General features: G+C 38.4%; 1 protein-coding gene across 1 annotated transcript in view; it reads left to right on the plus strand.

Moving 5' to 3' along the window:
• The window catches only part of ADGB (androglobin), a 227,648-nt gene that overhangs the window by 9,669 nt on the left and 194,945 nt on the right, over positions 1–23,034 (plus strand). Inside the window, exon 2 of the mRNA XM_023550601.2 lies at positions 17,020–17,182. Coding sequence (XP_023406369.2) covers positions 17,020–17,182 — 163 coding nt within the window. The remainder of the gene's footprint in view (positions 1–17,019; positions 17,183–23,034) is intronic.

The raw sequence follows: 23,034 nt of genomic DNA on the forward strand, positions 1-23,034 counted from the left end.
TATGAGTTGGAATTGACTCGAGGGGAACAGGTTTTTTTTTTTTTTTTTTTGGTATAGATTAGTTTGCATTTTCTAGAGTTTTATAAAAATGGAATCATACAGTATATACACTTTTTGTCTGGCTTCTTTCACTTATAATTATTTTGATGTCCATCCATATTACCAGTATCAATAGTTCATTCTTTATTACTGAGTTATATTTCATAGTCTGATATGCCACAATATGTTTATCCACTCAGCTGTTGATGGGCATTTGGGTCAGTTCCAGTTTTTGGTTACTACAACACAAAGCTGTTATGCACATTTGTGTACAACTTTTTGTATGAACGTGTGCTTTCCGTCCTCGTAGGTAAAATATCTAGGAGTGGAATGACTGAATCATATTGTAGGTGGAGGCTTACCTTTTTAAGAAACTCCTGAACCATCTTCCGAAGCACTGGTATCCTCTACATTCCCACCAGCAGTGCATCAAAATTCATTGTTCTGCATCCTTATCAACATACGTTTATTTTATTCTGCATTTTTCTAATCACTAATGATGTTGAGCATGTTTTCGTGTGTTTGTTTATTTGCCATTTATATTATTTTTCTATTGCTACAAAATAAATTACCAGAAATGTCGCAGCTTAAAACAACATTTATTATTTTATAGTTCTCTAGTCCTGATGGGCTCAGCTAGGTTGTCTCCTCAGGGTCTCACAAAACCAAAATCAATTTTCAGCTGGACTAGGCTCTTATTTTGAAGTTCATTCAGGTTTTTCGCAGAATCCGGTTTCTTGCAGCCGTTGGTCTGAGGTCCCTATTTCCTGGCTTGCGGTCGATAGGAAATTCTCACTTTCTGGAAGTGGACTGCATTCATTCTCAGAATTGAGTCCTGAGGAACAGAAGATACATACCTCCAGCAATGGGATCTTGAGTTCTCATGTCTCAGATCTCTCTGACTTCCCTTCCTGGTGGCCTCTTCTGCTTCCAGCTAGAAAAAACTCCCTGTTTTAAAGTGCCCATGTGATTACTTCTGCTGCCAGCTAGAGAAAGCTCCCTGTTTTTTAGGATTATCAGCCCACCGAGATAATCTTTGTATCATAAGGTCAACTATCACATACACCTAATACAATCATGGGAGTGATCTTATAGTCACAGGTTCCTGGGATTAGAGTAGGTCATTTTTGACAGGCCATTTTAGAAATTATGTTTACTACATCAGCAATTATAAATTATTGATTGATAATTGCTGGTGATAGGAATATTAAACTTGGAAACAAAGAGAAAGGAACAGTAGTTGGAAAATATGGCCTTGGTGATAGAAACAGTGGCACAGATTGCATGATAGAATTTTGCAAGACCATTGGAAATACCGTTTTTGAACAACAAAAACAGTGACGATTAACTGGACCTCACTTCATGAAATAAACAGGAATCAAATAGACTACATTTGTGCAAAGAGATGATGAAGAAGCTCAGTATCATCAGAACAAATCTGGGGACCAACTAGAAAAGAGACCATCAATTGCTCACATGCAAGCTCAAATTGAAGTTGATGAAAGTTAAAACAAGTCCATGAGAGCCAAAGTATGACCTTGAGTATGACCTGAATTTAGAAACCATCTCAAGAATAGATTTGATACCTTGAACACTCATGACCGAGGACTAGACGAGTTAGTTGTGTGATGACATCAAGGACATCATACATGAAGAAAGTAAAAGGTTATTAAAAAGACAGGGAGGGAAGAAAAGACCAAAATGGATGTCAGAAGAGACTCTGAAACTTGCTCATGAATGTAGAGTAGCTAAAGTGAAAGGAAGAAATGATGAAGTAAAAGAGCTGAACAGAAGATTTCCAAGGGTGGCTCAAAAAGACAAAGTATTAAAATGAAATGTGCAAAAACCGATAGGAAAGAGCACGGTCACCATTTCTAAAACTGAAAGACTTGAAGACAAAAATCAAGCTTGGAAATTCAATACTGAAGGATATTGAAGGATACTATGGGCAAAATGTTGGTTGAATAGATTTGACACACTAACACTAATGACCGAAAACCAGATGAGTGTTTTATTTAGATTCTGAATATCTTAGCATTTTCCGATTTTTTTTTTTTGTCATTGATTTTTATTTTAATTTTATTGGTTAGAGAGCATACTTTCTTAGTTATCTAGTGCTGTTATGACAGAAACATCCCAAGCGGATCACTTTAACAAAGAGAAATTTATTCTCTCATGGTCTAGGGGGTTAGAAGTCTGAATTCAGGGCACCAGCTCCCTGAGAAGGCTTTCTGTCTCTGTTGGCCCTGGAGGAAGGTCCTTGTCATCAGTCTTGGCTTATCAAGGAGCTGCTCAGTGTAGGAACCCTGGGTCCAAAGGACACTCTCTGCTCCTGGTGCTGCTTTCTTGGTGGTATGAGGTCCCCCTTGTTTCCCTGCTTGTTTCTCTCTTTTATATCTCACAGGAGATTGGTTTAAAACAACCTGATCTTGTAGATTGAGTCCTGCCTCATTAACATAAGTGCCTCTAATCCTGCCTCATTAATATTGTAGAGGTAGAATTTATAACACATAGGAAAATCACATCAGAGGACAAAATGGTGGACAATCACACAATACTGGGAATCATGGCTTAGCCAAGTTGACACATATTTTTGGGGGACACAATTCAATCCATAACAGTTTGTGTGACTTGAATTCATTTAAATTTATTTAGAATTATTTTATGACTCAAGTCATGGCCTATCTTGATAAATATACTGTGTACACTTTAAAAAGGCATATTGTGTTTTGATAATGGAGTGTTCTATAAATGTCAATTAGGTCAATTTGATGGATAGTGTCCTATAGACTTTTGTAGACTTACTGACTTCTTGTTGGTTTGTTCCATCAATTATTGAGAAAATAGTATTGCTGTCCTATATTTTCATGAATTCATCTACCAGTTCTCATAGTTCTGTTTTTGCTGTGTTATGAAGATCTTTTTTTTTTTTTAAGTTCATAAAAGATTAGGATGGTTGTATTTTCCAAACGAATTTTCTTTTTATTATTGTGAAATTATCTTGTTATGCCTGCTAATCTTTATGCTCAAATCTGCTTTTTATAGTATTCATCTTGATTAGTGTCAGCATGTTATATATTTTCCCATCCTTTTGTTGTGTCTCTATGTTTAAAGTGAATTTCTTTTAGGTAGCATATGCTTAGATTTTTTTTTTTTAATTTAACCTGAAAAGTTGTCTCTTTTCATTGAGATGTTTAGACCATTTACACTTAATGTGTCTATTAATATTACCAGGTTTAAATCTATCATATTGCTATTTGTTTTCTTTTTGCCCAATCTTTGCTTTTTCTTCATCTTTTTTAGTTTCTCTGCCATCTTTTGGATAAAAGAAATATTTTTTAAAAATTTGTATTTATCCGTTTTGGTGGCTTATTAGGTATATATCTTTGTTTTGTTATTTTGGTAGTTGCTTTAGGGTTTATTGTCCTTATCTTTAATTTATCACACTCTACTTTCTGGTGATTATTCTACCACTTCGCATATAATATAAAAACATTACAATAGTGTACTTCTATCCACCTTCAAACCTTTGTTCTATTGTTGACGTGTTTGAATTTTATGTACATTATAAACCTCACAGTACATTTTTTGCTTATTTGTTTAAGCAATAGTTACGTTTCGAAGAGATTTAAATAATAAAATAACTTGTATATTTAGTGATATAGCTACTATTTCTAATTTTTCTTTAATTCTTTGTGTAGATCTTAGTACCATTTTGTGTAATTTTTCTCTTGCCTAAAGAACTTCCTTTACTTTTTATTGTGATGAGATTTTTTGCTGATAAATGCTTTCAGAAAAATAAAAAATGGTATATTGCTTTCATTTCAAAACATTTTTCATGGGGTACAGAATTCTAGCTTGACAGATTTTCCTCTTAGTGCTCTAAAGATATTACCCTATTGCCTTTTCACTTAAAAAAAAAAAAAATTTTTTTTAGGTTGTTTTTAATGAGAAATCTGCTATTTTTCTTTTCTTTGTTCTTCTTTACTATTTTCATATGTCTTTTTTTTTCTGAGTACTTTTAAGATTTTCTCTTTATCACTTGTTTTATTTGCTTATGTTGTACCTTCATGTGGCTTTCTTTATGTTTATTGAGCTTGGGGATCATTGACCTTCTTGAATCTGTGAGCTTGTAGTTTTAATCAAAATTTAAAAAAGAAAAAATTCATCATTTATTCTTAAATAACTTTTTCTGTCACCCACCCCTTCTTTAGTAGCACCATTAACACATATATTAGGCTGCTCGAAGTTTTCCCAGAGTTCACTGATGCTCTGTTAATTTTTAGTTCTTTTTTTTTCTCTGTGTTTCATGTTGGATTATTTTTATTGTTCTCTCTTCTAGTTCGTTAACCTCTTTTAATGTCTGTTCTGCCATTAATAGCTTTCTCAAGTATTTTTTTCCTTATACGTTTTAGTTTTCATTTCTAGTAGTTTAATTCGTATGTATTTTTAAGTATTTCTTGTCTCTTGTTAGCATTTTGAACATATGGAATACAGCTATAATGAATGTGTTAGCTAATTCTGATGTCCATGTCAGCTCTGAGTTTGATTTGGCCATTTTTTCTTTTTTTTCTTCTCACGGACCTTATTTTCTTGTGTCTTTGCATGCCTAGTAGTTTTTATCGTATGTCCAACATTGTGTATTTTAGCTTGTTGGGTGTTGGATATTTTTGTATTTCTATAAATATTACTCAACTTTGTTTTAGAATGTAGTTTTCTCCCTTGAAAACAGTCTGAACCTTTCAGACATTGCTTTTAAGATTTGTTGAACTTTTCAGACCTTGCTTTGGAGATTTGTTGAACCTTTCGGACCTTGCTTTTAAGATTTAAGTGGGACCAAAATCATGTTTAACTTAGAACCAGTTACCCCTCCACACACACTCCGAAGCAAGATCCTTCTGAGTAGTTTTTCCAGTTTCCTATGTGACTAGTAAGAATCTTGGCCTTCTTTGAGTCTTCTAATCCTTTCGTCTTTGACCTTGGGTGGTTTCCTCATGTACATGTGCTAATAAGTTCTCAGCTCAATATTCATGACTGACCTTCTGAAGACCTACCGGGTTCTCTCTCTGTGCAGTCATCTCCTCTCCAATATTGTGTCCTGAAATTTCTAGCTGCCTTGGTCTCCCTCTAGACCCTCTTCTCCTCTACTCAGGGAGTCTGGTGGGTTCCACCTGGATTTCCTCTCCCTGCACCATGACCTGAAAACTTTCTCAACACCATAAGCTGAAGCAGTTGTTTCTGATCTCTCAGAGATCACTCTCTTTTATCACTTGATGTCCAATATATTGAAAACCAGTTTCATATATTTTCTCCAGGTTTTTCGTTATTTCAGGTGGGAGGTCTAATCCAGTTAAAGTTACTTCAACTTAGATGGAAGCTATGTCCATCAGGCTTATTATTTAAACTTTATGTCTTTTTTCTACATATTAAGATGAGAGGTTTTAAAGCAGCATTTAAAAACACTTATTCACAAATAGGAAACCCTGGTGGCACAGTGGTTAAGAGCTATAGCTGCTAACCATTAGGTCGACAGTTCATATCCACCAGGCACTCCTTGGAAACTCTATGGGAAGTTCTACTCTGTCCTATAGGGTTGCTATGTGTCAGAATCAACTTGATGACATCGAGTTTGGTTTGGTTTTGGTTTATTCACATATAATATACTGCAGGTATTGGTAGCATTCTTTCCTTAAAAATGAGAAGCCATGTTGTATATAGTTGCCAGTATATATATATATCTTTTTAAAATTTGGTTTTTGTTAGAGACACTTTGATACAAAAATTTTTGAAGTTCTAGATCTGATAAAGCGAAAAAAACCGAAACCCATTGCCATGGAGTTGATTCCAATGCATGGTGACTCCTGTGTTATGGAGTAGAACTGAGCTCCAGGGTTTTCTTGGTTGTAATCTTTACTGAAATAGATTGCCAGGCCTTTCTTCTGTGGTTCTGCTGGATGGCTTAGAACCACCAACCTTCTGGTTAGTAGCTGAGAGCAAACCGTTTGCAGTACCTAGGAACCTTGGAGCTCATAATCTTTATATTTGAACCTTGGTATGCTTGGGTTTTTTATGCTTCAGTCTTCCTGTCTTAACCAGTGGCCCATTCTGGGTAAATGTTAAATAGTGCATAATTAAGCATAAAGTAGGAGCCCTGGTAGCACAGTGTTTGAGTGCTTGGCTGCTAACTGGTCAGTGGTTCAAACCCATCAACTGCTCCATGAGAGAAAGAGGTGACAGCCTGCTTCCATAAAGACTGCAGCCTTGGAAACCCTATGAGACAGTTCTACTCTGTCCTGTAGGGTTGCTATGAGTCGGAATTGACTCAACAGCAATGGATTAAGAATAAAACGCTTGCCTCTTTATAATGGGCAGTGTCAACACTGACTAGAAAATAAGCTTCCAGCTCCTCAGCGAGGTCCACAGTGGGTAGCCACCTGCCTAACTTGTGTTTCTCTCCTCCTCATTTCCTTCTCCCTGCCTTATACTGTATGCTCATGTAGTACTGAGGAACTCACTGCTCTCTATACCCACTTTGCCGTTTCTTGCTTCTGCACTGTCTGTCATGCTGTTCTCTTTTCCTAGTGATGCAGTTTTTCCTTTTTTAACCTGGAAATGTTCTATCTATCCTTCATGACACCTCAGAAGCCAACTCCTGTAGGAGGTTTGTCCTAATTGCCTCACACTGAGCACAGTGACCCCTCTTTATCACCTGTGACTACCTCCATCCCTGCACGTACAGCATTATTATTTATTGAAATGATCTGATTACCAGCCTACATTCCAAAATAGACCCAAGAGCACAGGTATATATTTATGTGTTTGTACACTCCATCTTCTTTTTTTTTATCATCTAGCACAATACTTGTCACAGAGCAGGTGTTCAATAACCATTAGTTAAAAATAAGAGAACTGTTGGCTGAGTGACATTCCGTTCTCATTCTGGAATTATGTTTTGATAAAATATTCTACTCTCCAGACATATTGATTGGCTTGACCCTAACTATAAGAATTCTGTTGCCCTTCAACCTGTGGAATAGTTTACAGTGAGTTGTTCCCAAATGTCAGATCCACTGTCTCTGCTCTCTATTGCTCTGGAAGTTTTACATTTTATTAGCATGTCTTTATTTGTTTATTTTTACATTAAATGCTTTGCTACAAAGTCTACAGTTACTCAGTATTATTCCTAAAGAACACTAAGCACGTTAGTTTCCCTCAGAATTCCCTCCCTCATCTCTTTTATTTTTGTTTTCTAGAATGTTAATCAGCTTCTTAAGGCATGGAGTTACAAAGTCATCATTATATGTTTGTAGGAAATTTTTTAAAAAATTATCAAAATGTTATAGTGACTAATTTGTTTACCATTGCTATTTATACCCCACAATTTCACTGTGGATTAATTTTTTGTCTGCCTGAGGTAAATCCTGTAGTAATTCTTTTGATGAGAGTCTGTATGGTAAACTCTCTGTTTTAAAATATCTTTTTTTTTTTTTAATTTAGAGTAAATGTTTTTTATCTCACTGTTGATTAAGAGTTTACTTGGGTACTGATTTCAAAATTGATGGTTATTTTACCTCAGCTTTACAGATATGGCTTCATTACTTTCTGGCATCTACTGTGGCTGGCAAGTTGATTGTTTTTATTTTTAGATAATTTGCCTTTTCTCATGAAGACAGATTTTTTTCCTTTACCCTTGGTGTTCTGACATTTCATTTGATATATTTAGGTGCAGATTTTCACCCTCAGACTTCCGTTTATCTGTTTATTGCTTGGTGAACTTTTTTTTTTTTTTTCCAGTCTGAAGACTTAAATCATTCTTTAATTCTGAACATTTTCAGCAGACATATTTTCAAATATTTCTTTTCTTCTTTTTCATTCTAAAATATTTTGTCCTACTAGGATTCCTTTTGGTCATACATTGGAGTTTTTCAATATATCCACTTGTCTATTTCGTATTTTCTCCTTATCTCACTACGCTAACACCAAAAGAAAAAAAAAAATTCTGCCTTCCAATCACTAATTCTCTTTTCTCTTCGGCTGTATTAGGTATACTCTTTATGTTATTTTATTGAGTTTTTATTCTAACATCTGAAGTTTTCATTACTAAAATTTCCTGTTGGCTCTTTATTCATATTTGTCTATTTTTGTTAGGTATTTTCTTCTCATTCCAAGGTAGTACTTTGTCCTCTTTTATCTTTTTGAGAATTCTAAACATGCTCATTTTAAAGATGTTTGAAGTTTCCTATATTACTTCCCTTTCCTTCGGTGTGAATTCTTTCTTTTGATGTTTTTACCGACTGTTTTTCCTAGTTTTAAGTTTCTTCTTTTGCTTCACACTGTTAGTTTTTTAGTTCATCTTTTGTAGATATTTTTAACTCATGCATACTGTTTTTTGTCACGTGGTTTGGATGGCCATCCAGGCTGATTAGTTCCTCGCCCATTGCTGAAGTTCATTTGCTATACACTACTAAAAAGGGTGAAATAGTTGTTACAGTCTTGAAATACAGTTCCTTATCAGTTGGCAGATAGCTGCTTTTTTAAGATCCCTGAAAATGTCTTCCTCTCCTTGAACTCTGGGCCCTCTTCGGGAACCTCAGGACCTATTTGTGATTCAGCTACTAAATGGCTAATGCTTAGACTAGCAATAGGCCTCCAGCACTCTGATTGAAGAGCACTCTGCTCCAATCATTTCTGATTGGTAGGTGCATATTCCATAACAGTTTTTAAATATTTGTATACTATTCCTGCTGTTACCTGTCTTACATTAGGAGGCTGGAGCTTTTCTCCCATATGGAAAGTGCTAGCCCCAATGCCACACCCATGATGGTAGAGGCTCATTTCCCACCCTCATTTTTTCTCTTTTGGTCAGCCTGTATATTTCGTCATGCAGTCACAGAGAAGTGGCATATTACCTGTTATACCATATAGTATAAAAGAGGAATGTATATAACAGGCAATACCATACCTACATGAAGCAAACAAAAATCCTCACAACTGGACCACTAAGCAACATTATGATAAATGGAGAAAAGATTGGAGTTGTCAAGGATTTCATTTTACTTGGATTCACAATCAACACCTATGGAAGCAGCAGTCAAGAAATCAAGTGATGTATTGCATTGGGCAGATCCACTGCAAAAGACCTCTTTAAGGTATTAAAAAGCAAAGATATTACTTTGAGGACTAAGGTGTGCCTAATTGTGATGGTTAAGATTGTGTGTTAATTTGGCTGGGCCAAGATTCTCAGTGTTTTGGCAGTTGTATAATGTTATGATCACTTTTCTGTTGAAATTTGATATGTGATCACCCCCATGATGGAATCTGCTGAGTGGTACTGGTGGGGGTGGAGCCTGTGGCAGCTCACCGCCCCCCTCAGACTTCATCTCTCCACCTGCTGCTGTCTACTTCCTTTTCCTGCTTGCCTTGCAAAGGCTGTTGGCATGTTCTGGATCCAGCCTCCTTCTTTTCCGACCTTTGGTTCTTGGGACTTCAGCTAGCAGCTTACCTATCCATCTTGGGATTCACGGATTTTAACTGCCTGTGAGCAAGAGTGCTGCTCCCCAGCCTGCCTATCTTGGGTTCGCCAGCCCCTGCAGCTGACTCAGGAGAAAACTTGTGGTCTTGCCTGTGGACCTTGGGGTTTTCTCAGCCGTCACAACCTGTCAGTGGGATCCCTGCTCTCCAACTTGTTCCTCTTGGGCTCACCAGCTTCTGTGGCTGTGTGAATTGGGAAAGGACTCCATCCTGATCCAGGGACTTGGAACGTTCCAACTCCTACAATCGTGTGAGCTGTCTCGTTAATATAAATCTCTCTCTATATATTTATACGCATTACTAGTTTTGCTTCTCTAGAGAACGCAGCCAAAGACACTAACCAAAGGCATGGTATCTCCAATTGCCTCATATGCATGCAAAAGTTGAACAATAAATAAGGAAAACCAAAGAAGAATTGATGCCTTTGAATTATGGTGTTGGCAAAGAATATTGAATATACCCTGAACTGCCAGAAGAACAAACAAATCCGTCTTGGTAAAAGTACAGCGTGAATGCTCCTTGGAAGTGAGAATGGTGAGACTATATCTAGTGTACTTTGGATGTGTTATCAGGAGGGGCCAGTCCCTGGAGAAGAACATCATGGTTGGTAAAGTAGAGGGTCAGTGAAAAAGAGGAAGATCCTCAATGAGATGGATTGACACAGTGGCTGCCACAATGGGCTCAAACATAACAAAGAATGAGGGGATGGCACAGGACCTGGCAGTGTTTTGGTCCTCATACATAGGGCCGCTGAGTTGGAACTGAATTGACGGCACCTAAAAAGAACAACAATACTCACTGCGGATGAGTCCATGACAACTTACAGAGACCTTCTAGGACAGGGTAGAACTGCCCCAAAGGGTTTCCAAGGCTGTAATTGCTTACGGAAATAGACTTCTACATCTTTCTCCCACGGAGTAGCTGGTGGATTTGAACCAACTACCTTCAGGTTAGCAGCCTAGAGTTTTAACCACTGTACCACCAGGACCCCAACAACAACAATACCAGTCTTAGTTCAACACCAGGAGCTTATGAGTAACTCTAGCCATTTGTTCTTACATGGGACCTAATTATGATTTTCTGACACTTAGTAAATTCATCTCTTGTTCCAAAATAGACTTTTAAGCTCTTTTGCTACTGCCCAAATCTAATTCCTAACCTACCAATAAATTACACTATTTCAGCCTCTAACTCACCACTATATGTTCTTTCTGTAATTAGTCCACTGATAGTTTGCACTGGCTTTTAATCAAGATATGTATATGTATATGAATATGTATATGTACATATAAAGCATAATATATGTTTTAAATATATGCATATAAATACATATGATATATATCAGTCTGTGCCTATATAACTATCTCACTATCCTAACACCTTTGTACATTTTGCAGGCCTAATACAACATTCTCCTGTTCCTACTCTTTCAGGCTATTCTGTTGGACTTTCCCTGCTACTATAAATTTATTTCCTTTATGCTTCTTCCCTTTTCTCCAAGAGCACCTTCGCTCTTTGTATTTCTGCTCTGGAAATCAGCCTCTTGCTTGGCTATTTTACATCCAACCGCTGCCCCCTCCCAAACGTTGTTGCTGCTGTTTTTTGTTTGTTTTGGGAATATTCCCTCTTGGGCATTTACAATATACAGATTATATAAACATCCCACATTTAATTTTTTAAGTTTTAAAAAATCATTAAGTTTCTACGAATAAATCGATGAGACCAGAGATGTGCTTTGAATATTTAAAGAATCTCAGTTATGCTAAAAAAAAACAAAAACAAATTTTTTTTTTTATCTCAGTTATGCTAGAGTAGCATAATTGCCAATCAACTTCAAAGACACACTGTGCTGAGAGTTTCAAAAAGCAGCATTTATACCTGATCATTTGAAGTCTTTAGTATGTTTGACACTGAGCTGAATTTGAGGATGTTTACATTGTGTGTGCAGCATTGTAGGTGAGCTACTGGCCTGGTGTAAGATGCCTCTAATGAGAGTCTTTTTAAGTGATCCTTATAAATCAAAAGCCCACTGCCGTCCAGTCAGTTCCGACCAGAGCGACCCTGCAGTACAGAGTAGAGCTGCCCCATAGCATTGCCAAGGCTGTAATCTTTAAAGAAGCAGACTGAACAACTCTCTCCTGTGGAGCGGCTGGTAGATTTGAACCACTGACCTTTTGGTTAGAAACTGAGCCATTAGCCACTGTGCCACCAGGGCTTCAATATAGATGGCAAAAAATCTGACATGTTAGAAGGAAAGTAGGCCAATTAGTGATAAAGCTTAACAGCTTAAGGAAGGAGCTAGAACATTTACTTATACTTGACAGAATGAAGAGGAAAGCAAAACATAATTTTAGTAGAGCCCTTATTTAAAAAAAAAAAGAAAAAATCAGACCATCCTTTTAAAAGAAAATAGCTCTTGAGATTTTTGAGCTTACTGAATATATAATTTGATGGTTATATAAATCATTAGTTTTTTTAATCTGTAAGCTTTCACTAATACTTAATAAAGCAGAGGTACTATATTATACTATTTTATACCTTATTTTTCCATTAATATTACGAAAAAGTTTCATTTTTCCTGAAAACTATTCTAGTCATGCTTCCCTCTTATGTATTCTTACAAATGCCTGGGCATACTTCTTCGCAATGTATATGCAGTATTCTCATACTTTCTTTCCCAGCAAAATAGTAGACTACGGTTGTTGTTATTATTTTTTTTTAAATAGATACCTAGAAATGCCTATATAAAAGAAATAAAAATCCTCAGGGTCCAGAAATGAGGAGGGGACTGATTTCAGGGTGCCGCCACCCTGAACTGAAGCTGCTCCTTCTCTAGGGAAGGCTTATGAGTGTTATTAAACTGGAATCTTTTGCTTTAACATATATAGGACAAGGTCTTGAGTCCAAATGTGGAAAGGGAGGGTCAAACTTTGATTCTCTATGAGTTTAATTCTCATTAAAAATGAGACTCCACTGGTCTCACTCCATCTGGAGCAAGGGAGAATGAAAAAAAACCAAAGACACAAGGGAAAAATTAGTCCAAAGGACTAATGGACCACAGAGTGCCACAGCCTCCACCAGACTGAGTCCAGCACAACTAGGTGGTGCCCAGCAACCACCACCGACTGCTCTGACAGGGAACACAACAGAGGGTCATCTTGGACAGAGCTGGAGAAAAATGTAGAACAAAATTCTAACTCACATACACACATAAACACAAATAAACAGAGTTACTGATCTGACAGAGACTGGAGAAAACCCAAGAGTTTGGTCCCCAGATACCCTTTTAGCTCCGTAATGAAGTCACTCCTGAGGTTCACCCTTCAGCCAAAGGTTAGACGGGCCCATAAAACAAAACCAGACAAAAGGGGCATACCAGCCCAGAGGCAAGGACTAGAAGGCAGGAGGGGACAGGAAAACTGGTAATAGGGAACCCAAGGTGAGAAGGGGAGAGTGTTGACTTGTCGTGTAGTTGGTAACCAACATCACAAAACAATGTGTGTACTAATTATTTAATGAGAAGCTAGTTTGTTTGGTATCCTTTATCTACAGTACAATGAAAAAAAAAAAGTGAATAAGAAAATCCACCCAAGCACAGGGAGATTATAAGAAACTAGTTTCTCTCTTCTTGGTCTTAGGATCAAACAAACAAACAAACCCACAGCAAAATTTCTGTTAGGAAATGGAAACCCTTAAACTGAGACTTTCAGAGGTCTGTGATCTGATTTTACAGTACCTAAGGCTAATTTTTTTTTAAGGCTAAAGGCCCTCGCTGTGCAGTGGTTTAAGAGCTTGGCTGCTAACCAAAAGCTCAGCAGTTTGGGTCCACCGACAGCACTTTGGAAATCCTATGGGACAGTTCTACTTTTGTTCTATAGGGTTGCTCTCAGTTGGAATTGACTCGATGGCGGTGGGTTTGCTCTTTGGTTAAGGACCGTGGGTGGTGGAAATGGTTTGTGATTGGCTGTTAACCTAAAGGTTGGTGGTTCAAACCCACTCAGTAGCACCACAGAAGAAGAGCCTGACGATTTGCTTCGGTAAAGATTACACCCAAGAAAACCCTATGGAGCAGTTCTAACTATAACACATGTGGTCGCCATGAGTCAGAATTGATTCAACAGCAAAGGGTTTAATTTTGGTTTTGGGATTACCTTGGGCTCACCTGGATAATCTCATCTCAAGGCTCTTAATTTAACTGAATTTACAAAGTCCCTTTTGTCACGTAAAGTAACACGCTCACAAAATCCAAGTATTAAAATGAGGGTGCATTTGTGGTGGGGGACATTTTTTGTCTACCACACTGACAGCTTTTTCTCAGGTTTTTTATCTGTTTACTTCTTATCTCGCTGGCCCTTAACAGAGAAGCAAATAAATAGCTGTACTGATTGTTAGCGTATTGAAATATTTTACTGTTGATTGGTAAGTCGTCAGGTCCCTGAGACCCAGATGTTTCTCCCTCCTACCCTGAGACTCTGACCCGCACTGAGGGCCTTACCCCTCACCCCCACTGCTTAAAGTAAAGAATACATGCCTGACATAGCTGGAGGCATTATACATACTGATCCAGCATCACAGCCACTGTCCATTTAGACTGGTCAGTGTTCATTCCCTACCAGTTGTTAGAGGTTTTGAATAGTATCCCCAAGGGTGCTTCTTCCTTATCTACATTACTTTCTTGGTGATCTCATACAGTCTTAAGGCTTCAAATACCATCTAAATGCTGATGTGTCTCAAATGTTCATGTTCAATCCAATTCTTTCTCCCCAAATTCAGAATCCTATATCTAATTAACTATTAAATATTTCCATGGATGTCTGGTAGGCACCCAAAACACAACCCATTCCAAGGTGAACTGCTGCTTTATCCTCTTGCTGAATTTTATCCCAGCCCACAGCCTTCTGTCTATCAGGAAATGTCCACTCCTTTGCTTCTCAGCCATCACTATCAAGTGTGAGGAGTGTCAATTTTATCTTCTTGGCCTCCCTAAAAAATATATACAGAATGTGACCATTTCTAGCCTCCTGTACTGTAACCAACCCAGTCCAAGCCAACATCAGCTCCCGCCTGTTATTTCAGGAGCCTTCTAAATTGTCTTCGTTGTCTCCTTTAGTCTTTGTTCAATATAGCAGCAAGAATGATTGTCATGTTTTAGGCAGATCTGTTATGCCTCTGCTCAAAACCCTTCTACCAGGCTATAAACCCATGTCCTTTACATGGCTTACAACATCCACTTCTCTCTCTGTCTCTCTAGTCAGTACTTTTCTGGTGGTAATGTACAATCTAGTTCTGTTGAACAAAAGAAGGGGAAATTCCTGATCTGGCCAGAGTGGAGTGAAGCTGACATAAATGCAGGGCTTTACAGAGCCCTGGTGGCATAGTGGTTAAGAGCTAGGCTGCTAACCAAAAGGGCAGCAGTTTGAATCCACCAGCCGCTCCTTGAAAACCCTGTGGGGCAGTCCTACTCTGTCCTATGTGGTTGCTATGAATTGGAATCTACAGCAAAATGTTTTGGTTTTCACTCACTCAGCTTCAGTCACACTGACCACCCTATTATTCTTCAAATAAGACAGGATACTCCCTGTGTAAAGAACACTCTTCCTTGCTGCTTGTATTTGCTGTTTCCTGCATCTGGAATTCTCTTTCTACAGTTGTCTACATCACTTGCTCCCTCACTCTCTCAATATTTACTAAAATATTACCTTATTACGGACACCTTCCTTAATCACCTTATTAGAAATTATACCTCAACTCTTCACTTCCCCTATCCTCTTTTATATTTTCCCTTAGCGTTTTTCACTTTCTAACACACTATGGATTTTACTTATGTTGTTTATGGAAACCCTGGTGGTGTAGTGGTTAAGTGCTATGGCTGCTAACCAAATGGTCAGCGGTTTGAATCTGCCAGGCGATCCTTGGAAGCTCTTTGGGGCACTTCTACTGTGTCCTATGGGGTCGTTATGAGTTGGAATCGACTCGACGGCACTGGGTTTGGTTTTTGTATGTTGTTTATTGTGTACCTCCAGCCACTAGAATATGACCTCTGTGAGAATATTTTAATCTGGTTTGTTTACTGCTATGTCCCAGGGTCCAGAACAAGATTGTAGGTAGGTAGGTACTCAGTAATTATTGGGTCAATAAATTAGTAAATTAAACATCCTTAGTATATACAAATATTACTAGCTTAGGCAAACCCCTCCCTCATGCATAACGAACATAAAATGGTAATTCAAATCACAAGAAATATAGATGTCTAATAAGCAAAAGAAAAAAAAGCCTGAAATTAAGATGACTATTTAGACTTTTAAATCCAAAAAATCATTAAAAAGTTATAGTCAGCGTTTAGAGATAGGAGAACTATAATACACTATTAGGGTATAAAACAGGTTCAACTTTTATGTAGAAAATTGGTCAAAATATAGCAGAAACTTTAAATATGTGTATCCTTTGGTATTGTAGGAGGGGACTCGATGGCACTGGGTTTTTTTTTTAATTCAAATCCATCAGCCACTCCTTGGAAACCCTATGGGGCTGTTCTACTCTGTCCTATAGGGTCGCTATGAGTCAGAATCGACTTGATGGCAATGGGTTTGGTTTTTTACAGGCTGCTTTTTTTTTATAGTAAGCCTCCTTATTAAAACTTATCCTAAGAAAATAATTAAAGATATATACAAAGATTTGGCAACAAATCTTGTTTATAATCGCAAAAAATAAAAGAATCAACGCTCACAGATTTCCGAATATAGAAGCTTAGTTAAATGAAATGTGGTACCTTCATTCAATGGATTATTGTGCAGTCATTAAATTAGCATTTTAATAAACATTTATGGAGATGGTAAATATTAACCATAGATTTGTAAGTGGAAGAAAAGCAGTTTGGGAAATAGAGTATGCTGAATGATGTCATTTTTGAAGGAAAAAAATGTGTATACATGTATGTTGGTGTGAGAGAATATATAGTTGTTAATGTAGTTCTTAGGTTTTGATTATTTGTGTAATTTGTATTTTATAGTTTTCTTTGGAAGTAATAATCATATAGTACTTTTGTACTAGCATAAATCAGAATTATATTTGTACTGATCTTCAAAAAATTGCTACTATTATACATGTAAAGGGTTTTCTTAAAGCGTGAACGGTATGTAAATATTCCCCTTCATAGCATCTTATGTGCTTATGATGATACTCTGTTTATATCTGTTTTTCAGTGTCCTGCATTAGTAAGTAGGCACTAATGCTCAAAATTTCTTATAGAATAATCTCCGTGGGTCATTTCACTCCTTAGAACCTTAACATGTAACAGCTATCTGGCCACAGGTACGACTGTACTGAAAATGCACGTAATATGACTTTGCTGACAAGATAATTAAATTCATGCCAGGCAAGTAATCCAATATTTTACCTCCTTAGAGATTTCAATTAAAACAACATCCACTTCTCTCTCTGTCTCTCTAGTCAGTACTTTTCTGGCGGTAATGTACAATCTAGTTCTGTTGAACAAAAGAAGGGGAAATTCCCGATCTGGCCAGAGTGGAGTGAAGCTGACATAAATGCAGAAAAGTGGGACGCAGGAAAAGCTGCAAAAGAAAAGGACAAAACAGGCAAAAGCCCTATATTTGTAAGTAGTCTTGAGTGTAACAAAGTTTTTGTTTGATCTTCAATTTTATGATGGAATAGGGTTTATTAACATGTGAGTATACTCATTCTTCCCCACAATCTCCATTCAAAAAGGAAGTTTTGTCTTTGTCCACCTGGCCTTCATCATCCCACCCCTGACCCCTTGGCCTTGTATTTCCAAGCCTTAGTCCTGATTTTTTGTGACTCTCACTGGGGAGATGGAGGAGAGAGAGATGACCAAAGAGGCAGAATGAAATGAAAGAATTTAAGAGAAAGAAGAGGTTAGCCAGTGAATTTTGGACAGAGATGGGAATCAGGCATTTAGAGAGGTTGGTTTAAAGAATGAGGAACTAAGCCATAGATTTTTAATTGGAGTGTATAGGAAAGATGATTTAGAGATGTATGTTACTGTGAGATAAAAATTGTATCACTCTTAATATTCTTCAGGATACCAGGGTAAAGATCTGAGTTACTCATTGTTTACCTTTGATCATTTTATACATGCCCCTGAGTTTGGAGCTATATGGGATTCCTACATTTTCGGGTTATATTATTTTAGGTTCTCTGGCCTACTTAATTTTTTATTCCATTTTCTAAAATTTATTTACTGAGGATATAAGACTAGGTTGCATTTAAAATGTGACCCACTTATTTGGTGCAACAATTCATTTAACAAAAATATTTATAGAACACAATAAAGCATTAAAAACACAGACAAAATTGTGAGGATGGCTAGCTTGAACCCTGGTGTCTTTATCTGCATAGAGCATTCTGAAATGGTATATATTAGCCTTTAAACGCTTTCCACAAAAATAGAGAAACACAAACTGTAGGATTTATATTCCTGATTTGTTCACAAAAGGTATTTCATAAATGTGACTAATTGTTGACTCTATTAGCACTTGAACAATTTCCAAGTTAGCAATGTGTGAAGAAATGCATTCTTTGTGCCATACCTAGGGTGATTAGAGAACCTTCTTATGCAGAACCCACTGCTGTCAAGTCCATTCCGACTCATAGTGACCCTATAGGACAGAGTAGAACTGCCCCATAGAGTTTCCAAGGAGTGCCTGGCAGATTTGAACTGCCGACCTGTTGGTTAGCAGCCATAGCACTTAACCACTACACCACCAGGGTTTCCTTTATATGTAGAGAACTTTTGAAGTGTGTGGCTTCAAATGAAAATGGCCATGTCCTAATTATTTTTTACCAGAAGACCAGTCTTATGGGGATTGTGTGTATGTGTGTGTGTGTGTGTGTAGCTTTCAGAACTTCCATCAGGAGGATAGACTATGCAAATCCTAAACTGAGCTCTGGAAAAGACCTAAAGGTGAGTCTTTCCAACCTGTAGAGAAACTACAAGGAGGGGGAAAACAGAAGTGCCTGAAAATTCGGAACTAGGATATAAAAATGAAACTTTTTAAGGGCCTTGGGTTGCAAGTGTGCTTTTATCAGGTAGATATAAATCTTGCAGATCTCTGGAAGGTTGGGTGTCTAATTCTGGGCTTTATCAGTATTAGGAAAACTAAGGCAAGCCTGGAAACCCTGGTGGCATAGTGGTTAAGTGCTATGGCTGCTAACTAAAAGGTCGGCAGTTCAAATCTACCAGGCGCTCCTTGGCAACTCTATAGGGCAGTCCTACTCTGTCCTATAGGGTCTCTTTGAGTCGGAATCAACTCGACAGCAGTGGGTTTTAGTGGGAGGGCAAGCCGGTTGGAAGAGTGTTTATTGGAGGAAAACCATAAGGACTGGAGCATGGTGTGTATGCTGATGGCTTGTTGCCCATTTCACTCTGGGACAGCACATAGGAATTAGACTGAATAGTTGCCAAGGGAGGTATTCTGGCCCTTAGACTAAGGAGCCTTTTAAAACTTCCTGATTAGTGAAGCACCCACCCCTCCTCTGCTGTGAATAGGGGCTATGTGATCCAATGGAGTGTGACTCTGCAGGACCTTAGCCAGCAACCTGTTCTGCCACTGCAGCTTTCACAAGTTAGGAGAGCACTAGCCTGACCCTGGTTATTCTAACAGCACAAGTGGTAACAGTAAAACCAAAAAAACCCAAACCCAGTGCCGTCGAGTCAAAGATGATATCCTTGGAGCTTTGAAGAAGGCCATCAAGAAATCAGCTTCAGAACAATTGGCTCTTCTCTGTAAGTTCAGTCACTTCTTCAACTTTGTTGTTAGGTGCCGTTGAGTCGGTTCCGACTCATAGTGACCCTATGCACAACCGAACGAAACACTGCCCGGTCCTGCGCCATCCTTACAATCGTCGTTATGCTTGAGCTCATTGTTGCAGCCACTGTGTCAGTCCACCTCGTTGAGGGTCTTCCTCTTTTCCGCTGACCCTGTAGTCTGCCAAGCATGATGTCCTTCTCCAGGGACTCATCCCTCCTGACAACATGTCCAAAGCATGTAAGCCACAGTCTCGCTATCCTTGCCTCTAAGGAGCATTCTGGCCGCATTTCTTCCAAGACAGATTTGTTCATTCTTCTGGCAGTCCATGGTATATTCAATATTCTTCACCAACACCACAATTCAAAGGCATCAACTCTTCTTCGGTCTTCCTTATTTATTGTCCAGCTTTCACATGCATATGATGTAATTGAAAATACCATGGCTTGGGTCAGGCGCACCTTAGTCTTCAGGGTGACACCTTTGCTCTTCAACACTTTGAAGAGGTCCTTTGCAGCAGATTTGCCTAATGCAATGCGTCTTTTGATTTCTTGACTGCTGCTTCCATGGCTGTTGATTGTGGATCCAAGTAAAATGAAATCCTTGACAACTTCAATCTTTTCTCCATTTATCATGATGTTGCTCACTGGTCCAGTTGTGAGGATTTTTGTTTTCTTTTTGTTGAGGTGCAATCCATACTGAAGGCTGTGGTCTTTGATCTTCATTAGTAAGTGCTTCAAGTCCTCTTCACCTTCAGCAAGTAAGATTGTGTCATCTGCATAACGCAGGTTGTTAATGAGCCTTCCTCCAATCCTGATGCCCTGTCATTCTTCATATAGTCCAGCTTCTCATATTATTTCTTCAGCATACAGATTAAATAGGTATGGTGAAGGAATACAACCGTGACGCACACCTTTCCTGACTTTAAGCCAATCAGTATCCTCTTGTTCTGTCCAAACAACTGCCTCTTGATCTATGTAAAGGTTCCTCATGAGCACAATTAAGTGTTCTAGAATTCCCATTCTTTGCAGCATCATCCGTAGTTTGTTATGATCCACACAGTCGAATGCATTTGCGTAGTCAATAAAACACGGGTAAACATCCTTCTGGTATTCTCTGCTTCCAGCCAGGATCCATCTGACATCAGCAGTGATATCCCTGGTTCCATGTCCTCTTCTGAAACCAGCCTGAATTTCTGGCAGGTTCCTGTCGATATACTGCTACAGCCACTTTTGAATGATCTTCAGAAAAATATTGCTTGTGTGTGATATTAATGATATTGTTCTATAACTTTCACATTTGGTTGGATCACCTTTCTTGGGAATAGGCATAAATATGGATCTTTTCCAGTCAGATGGCCAAGAAGCAGTCTTTCATATTTCTTGGCATAGACGAGTGAGCACCTCCAGCGTTGCACCTGTTTGTTGAAACATCTCAATTGATATTCCATCAATTCCTGGAGCCTTGTTTTTTGCCAATGCCTTCAGAGCGGCTTGGACTTCTTCCTTCAGTACCATCGGTTCCTGACCATATGCCACCTCTTGAAATGGTTGAATACCGACTAATTCTTTTTGGTATAATGACTGTGTGTATTCCTTCCATCTCCTTTTGATGCTTCCTGCATCCTTTAATGTTTTCCCCATAGAATCCTTCACTATTGCAACTTAAGGCTTGAATTTTTTCTTCAGTTCTTTCAGCTTGAGAAACGCCGAGCATGTTCTTCCCTTTTGGTTTTCCATTTCCAGCTCTTTGCACATGTCATTATAATACTTTACTTTGTCTTCTTGAGAGGTCCTTTGAAATCTTCTGTTCAGTTCTCTTACTTCATCAATCCTTCCTTTTGCTTTAGCTGCTCGACGCTCAAGAGCAAGTTTCAGAGTCTCCTCTGACATCCATCTTGGTCTTTTCTCTCTTTCCTGTCTTTTCAGTGACCTCTTGCTTTCTTCATGGATGATGTCCTTGATGTCATTCCACAACTCGTCTGGTCTTCGGTCACTAGTGTTCAATGCATCAAAACTGTTCTTGAGATGGTCTATAAATTCAGGTGGGATATACTCAAAATCATATTTTGGCTCTTGTGGATTTGCTCTGATTTTCTTCAGTTTCATCTTGAAGTTGCATAGGAGCAATTGATGGTCTGTTGCACAGTTGGCCCTTGGCCTTGTTCTGACTGATGATATTGAGCTTTTCCATCGTCTGTTTCCACAGATGTTGTCAATTTGATTTCTGTGTGTTCCATCTGGCGAGGTCCATGTGTATAGTCGCCGTTTATTTTGGTGAAAGAAGGTATTTGCAATGAAGAAGTCGGTCTTGCAAAATTCTATCATTCGATCTCTGGCATTGTTTCTGTCACCAAGGCGGTATTTTCCAACTACTGATTCTTCTTCTTTGTTTCCATCTTTCGCATTCCAATCACCAGTAATTATGAATGCATCTTGATTGCATGTTTTATCAATTTCAGACCATAGCAGCTGATAAAAATCTTCTATTTCTTCATCTTTGGCCCTAGTGGTTGGTGTATAAATTTGAATAATAGTCGTATTAAGTGGTCTTCCGTGTAGGCGTATGGATATTATCCTATCACTGACAGCGTTGTACTTCAGGATAGATCTTGAAACGTTCTTTTTCACGATGAATGCAACACCATTCCTCTTAGAGTTGTCATTCCCAGCACAGTAGACTATATGATTGTCCGATTCAAAATGGCCAATGCCAGTCCATTTCAGCTCACTAATGCCTAAGATATCGATGTTTATGTGTTCCATTTCATTTTTGATGATTTCCAATTTTCCTAGATTCATACTTTGTACATTCCAGGTTCCCATTATTAATGGATGTTTGCAGCTATTTATTCTCATTTTGAGTCGTGCCACATCAGCAGATGAAGGTCCCGAAAGCTTTACTCCATCCACATCATTAAGGTGGACTCTACTTTGAGGAGGCAGCTTTTCCCCAGTCATCTTTTGAGTGCCTTCCAACCTGGGGAGCTCATCTTCCGGCATTGTATCAGACAATGTTCCACTGCTATTCATAAGGTTTTCACTGGCTAATTCTTTTCAGAAGTAGACTGCTGGTTCCTTCTTCCTAGTGTGTCTTAGTCTGAAAGCTCAGCTGAAACCTGTCCTCCATGGGTGACTCTGCTGGTATCTGAATACCAGTGGCTTAGCTTCCAGCATCACAACAACACAGAAGCCCCCACGGTACAACAAACTGACAGACACATGGGACTTCTTCAACTAAAAGTAATGGCAACTAAAGGATGAACTGAAGAGTGAACCAAACTGAGAGGTATATCAGGAAGTATTTTGAACTGGATAGAAGAAATACACCTAAAGCCAAATGACGTGGAAAAGGTACCATTCTCTTTTTAATGTGAAGGGCACAAAACTGGGAGAAAAGGGAAGAACACTGGAGTGGGCCCCACATTCATGGTTTTTCTTAAGGACATTTATTGGTTCAAGGCGTGGAGATTAGAGACAAGTAGAAAGTAGTGGCCTGGGCCTCATGGCAGTCTCTGTTGGCCAGAGAGACAGAGAATAATGTCTAGGGCTGTCAAAGCAGAACTTGATGCCCAGGAAAAAGATAATTGCAGAGAAGCAATCTGGAAATGTTTCATATAGTTTTCTTTGGAGACATTTTCCAACTCTTAAGGTATGTGTGAAGGGCAAACTGCTGAGAA

The sequence above is a fragment of the Loxodonta africana genome, chromosome 1 (assembly GCF_030014295.1).
Source record: "Loxodonta africana isolate mLoxAfr1 chromosome 1, mLoxAfr1.hap2, whole genome shotgun sequence".
NCBI lineage: Eukaryota > Metazoa > Chordata > Mammalia > Proboscidea > Elephantidae > Loxodonta > Loxodonta africana.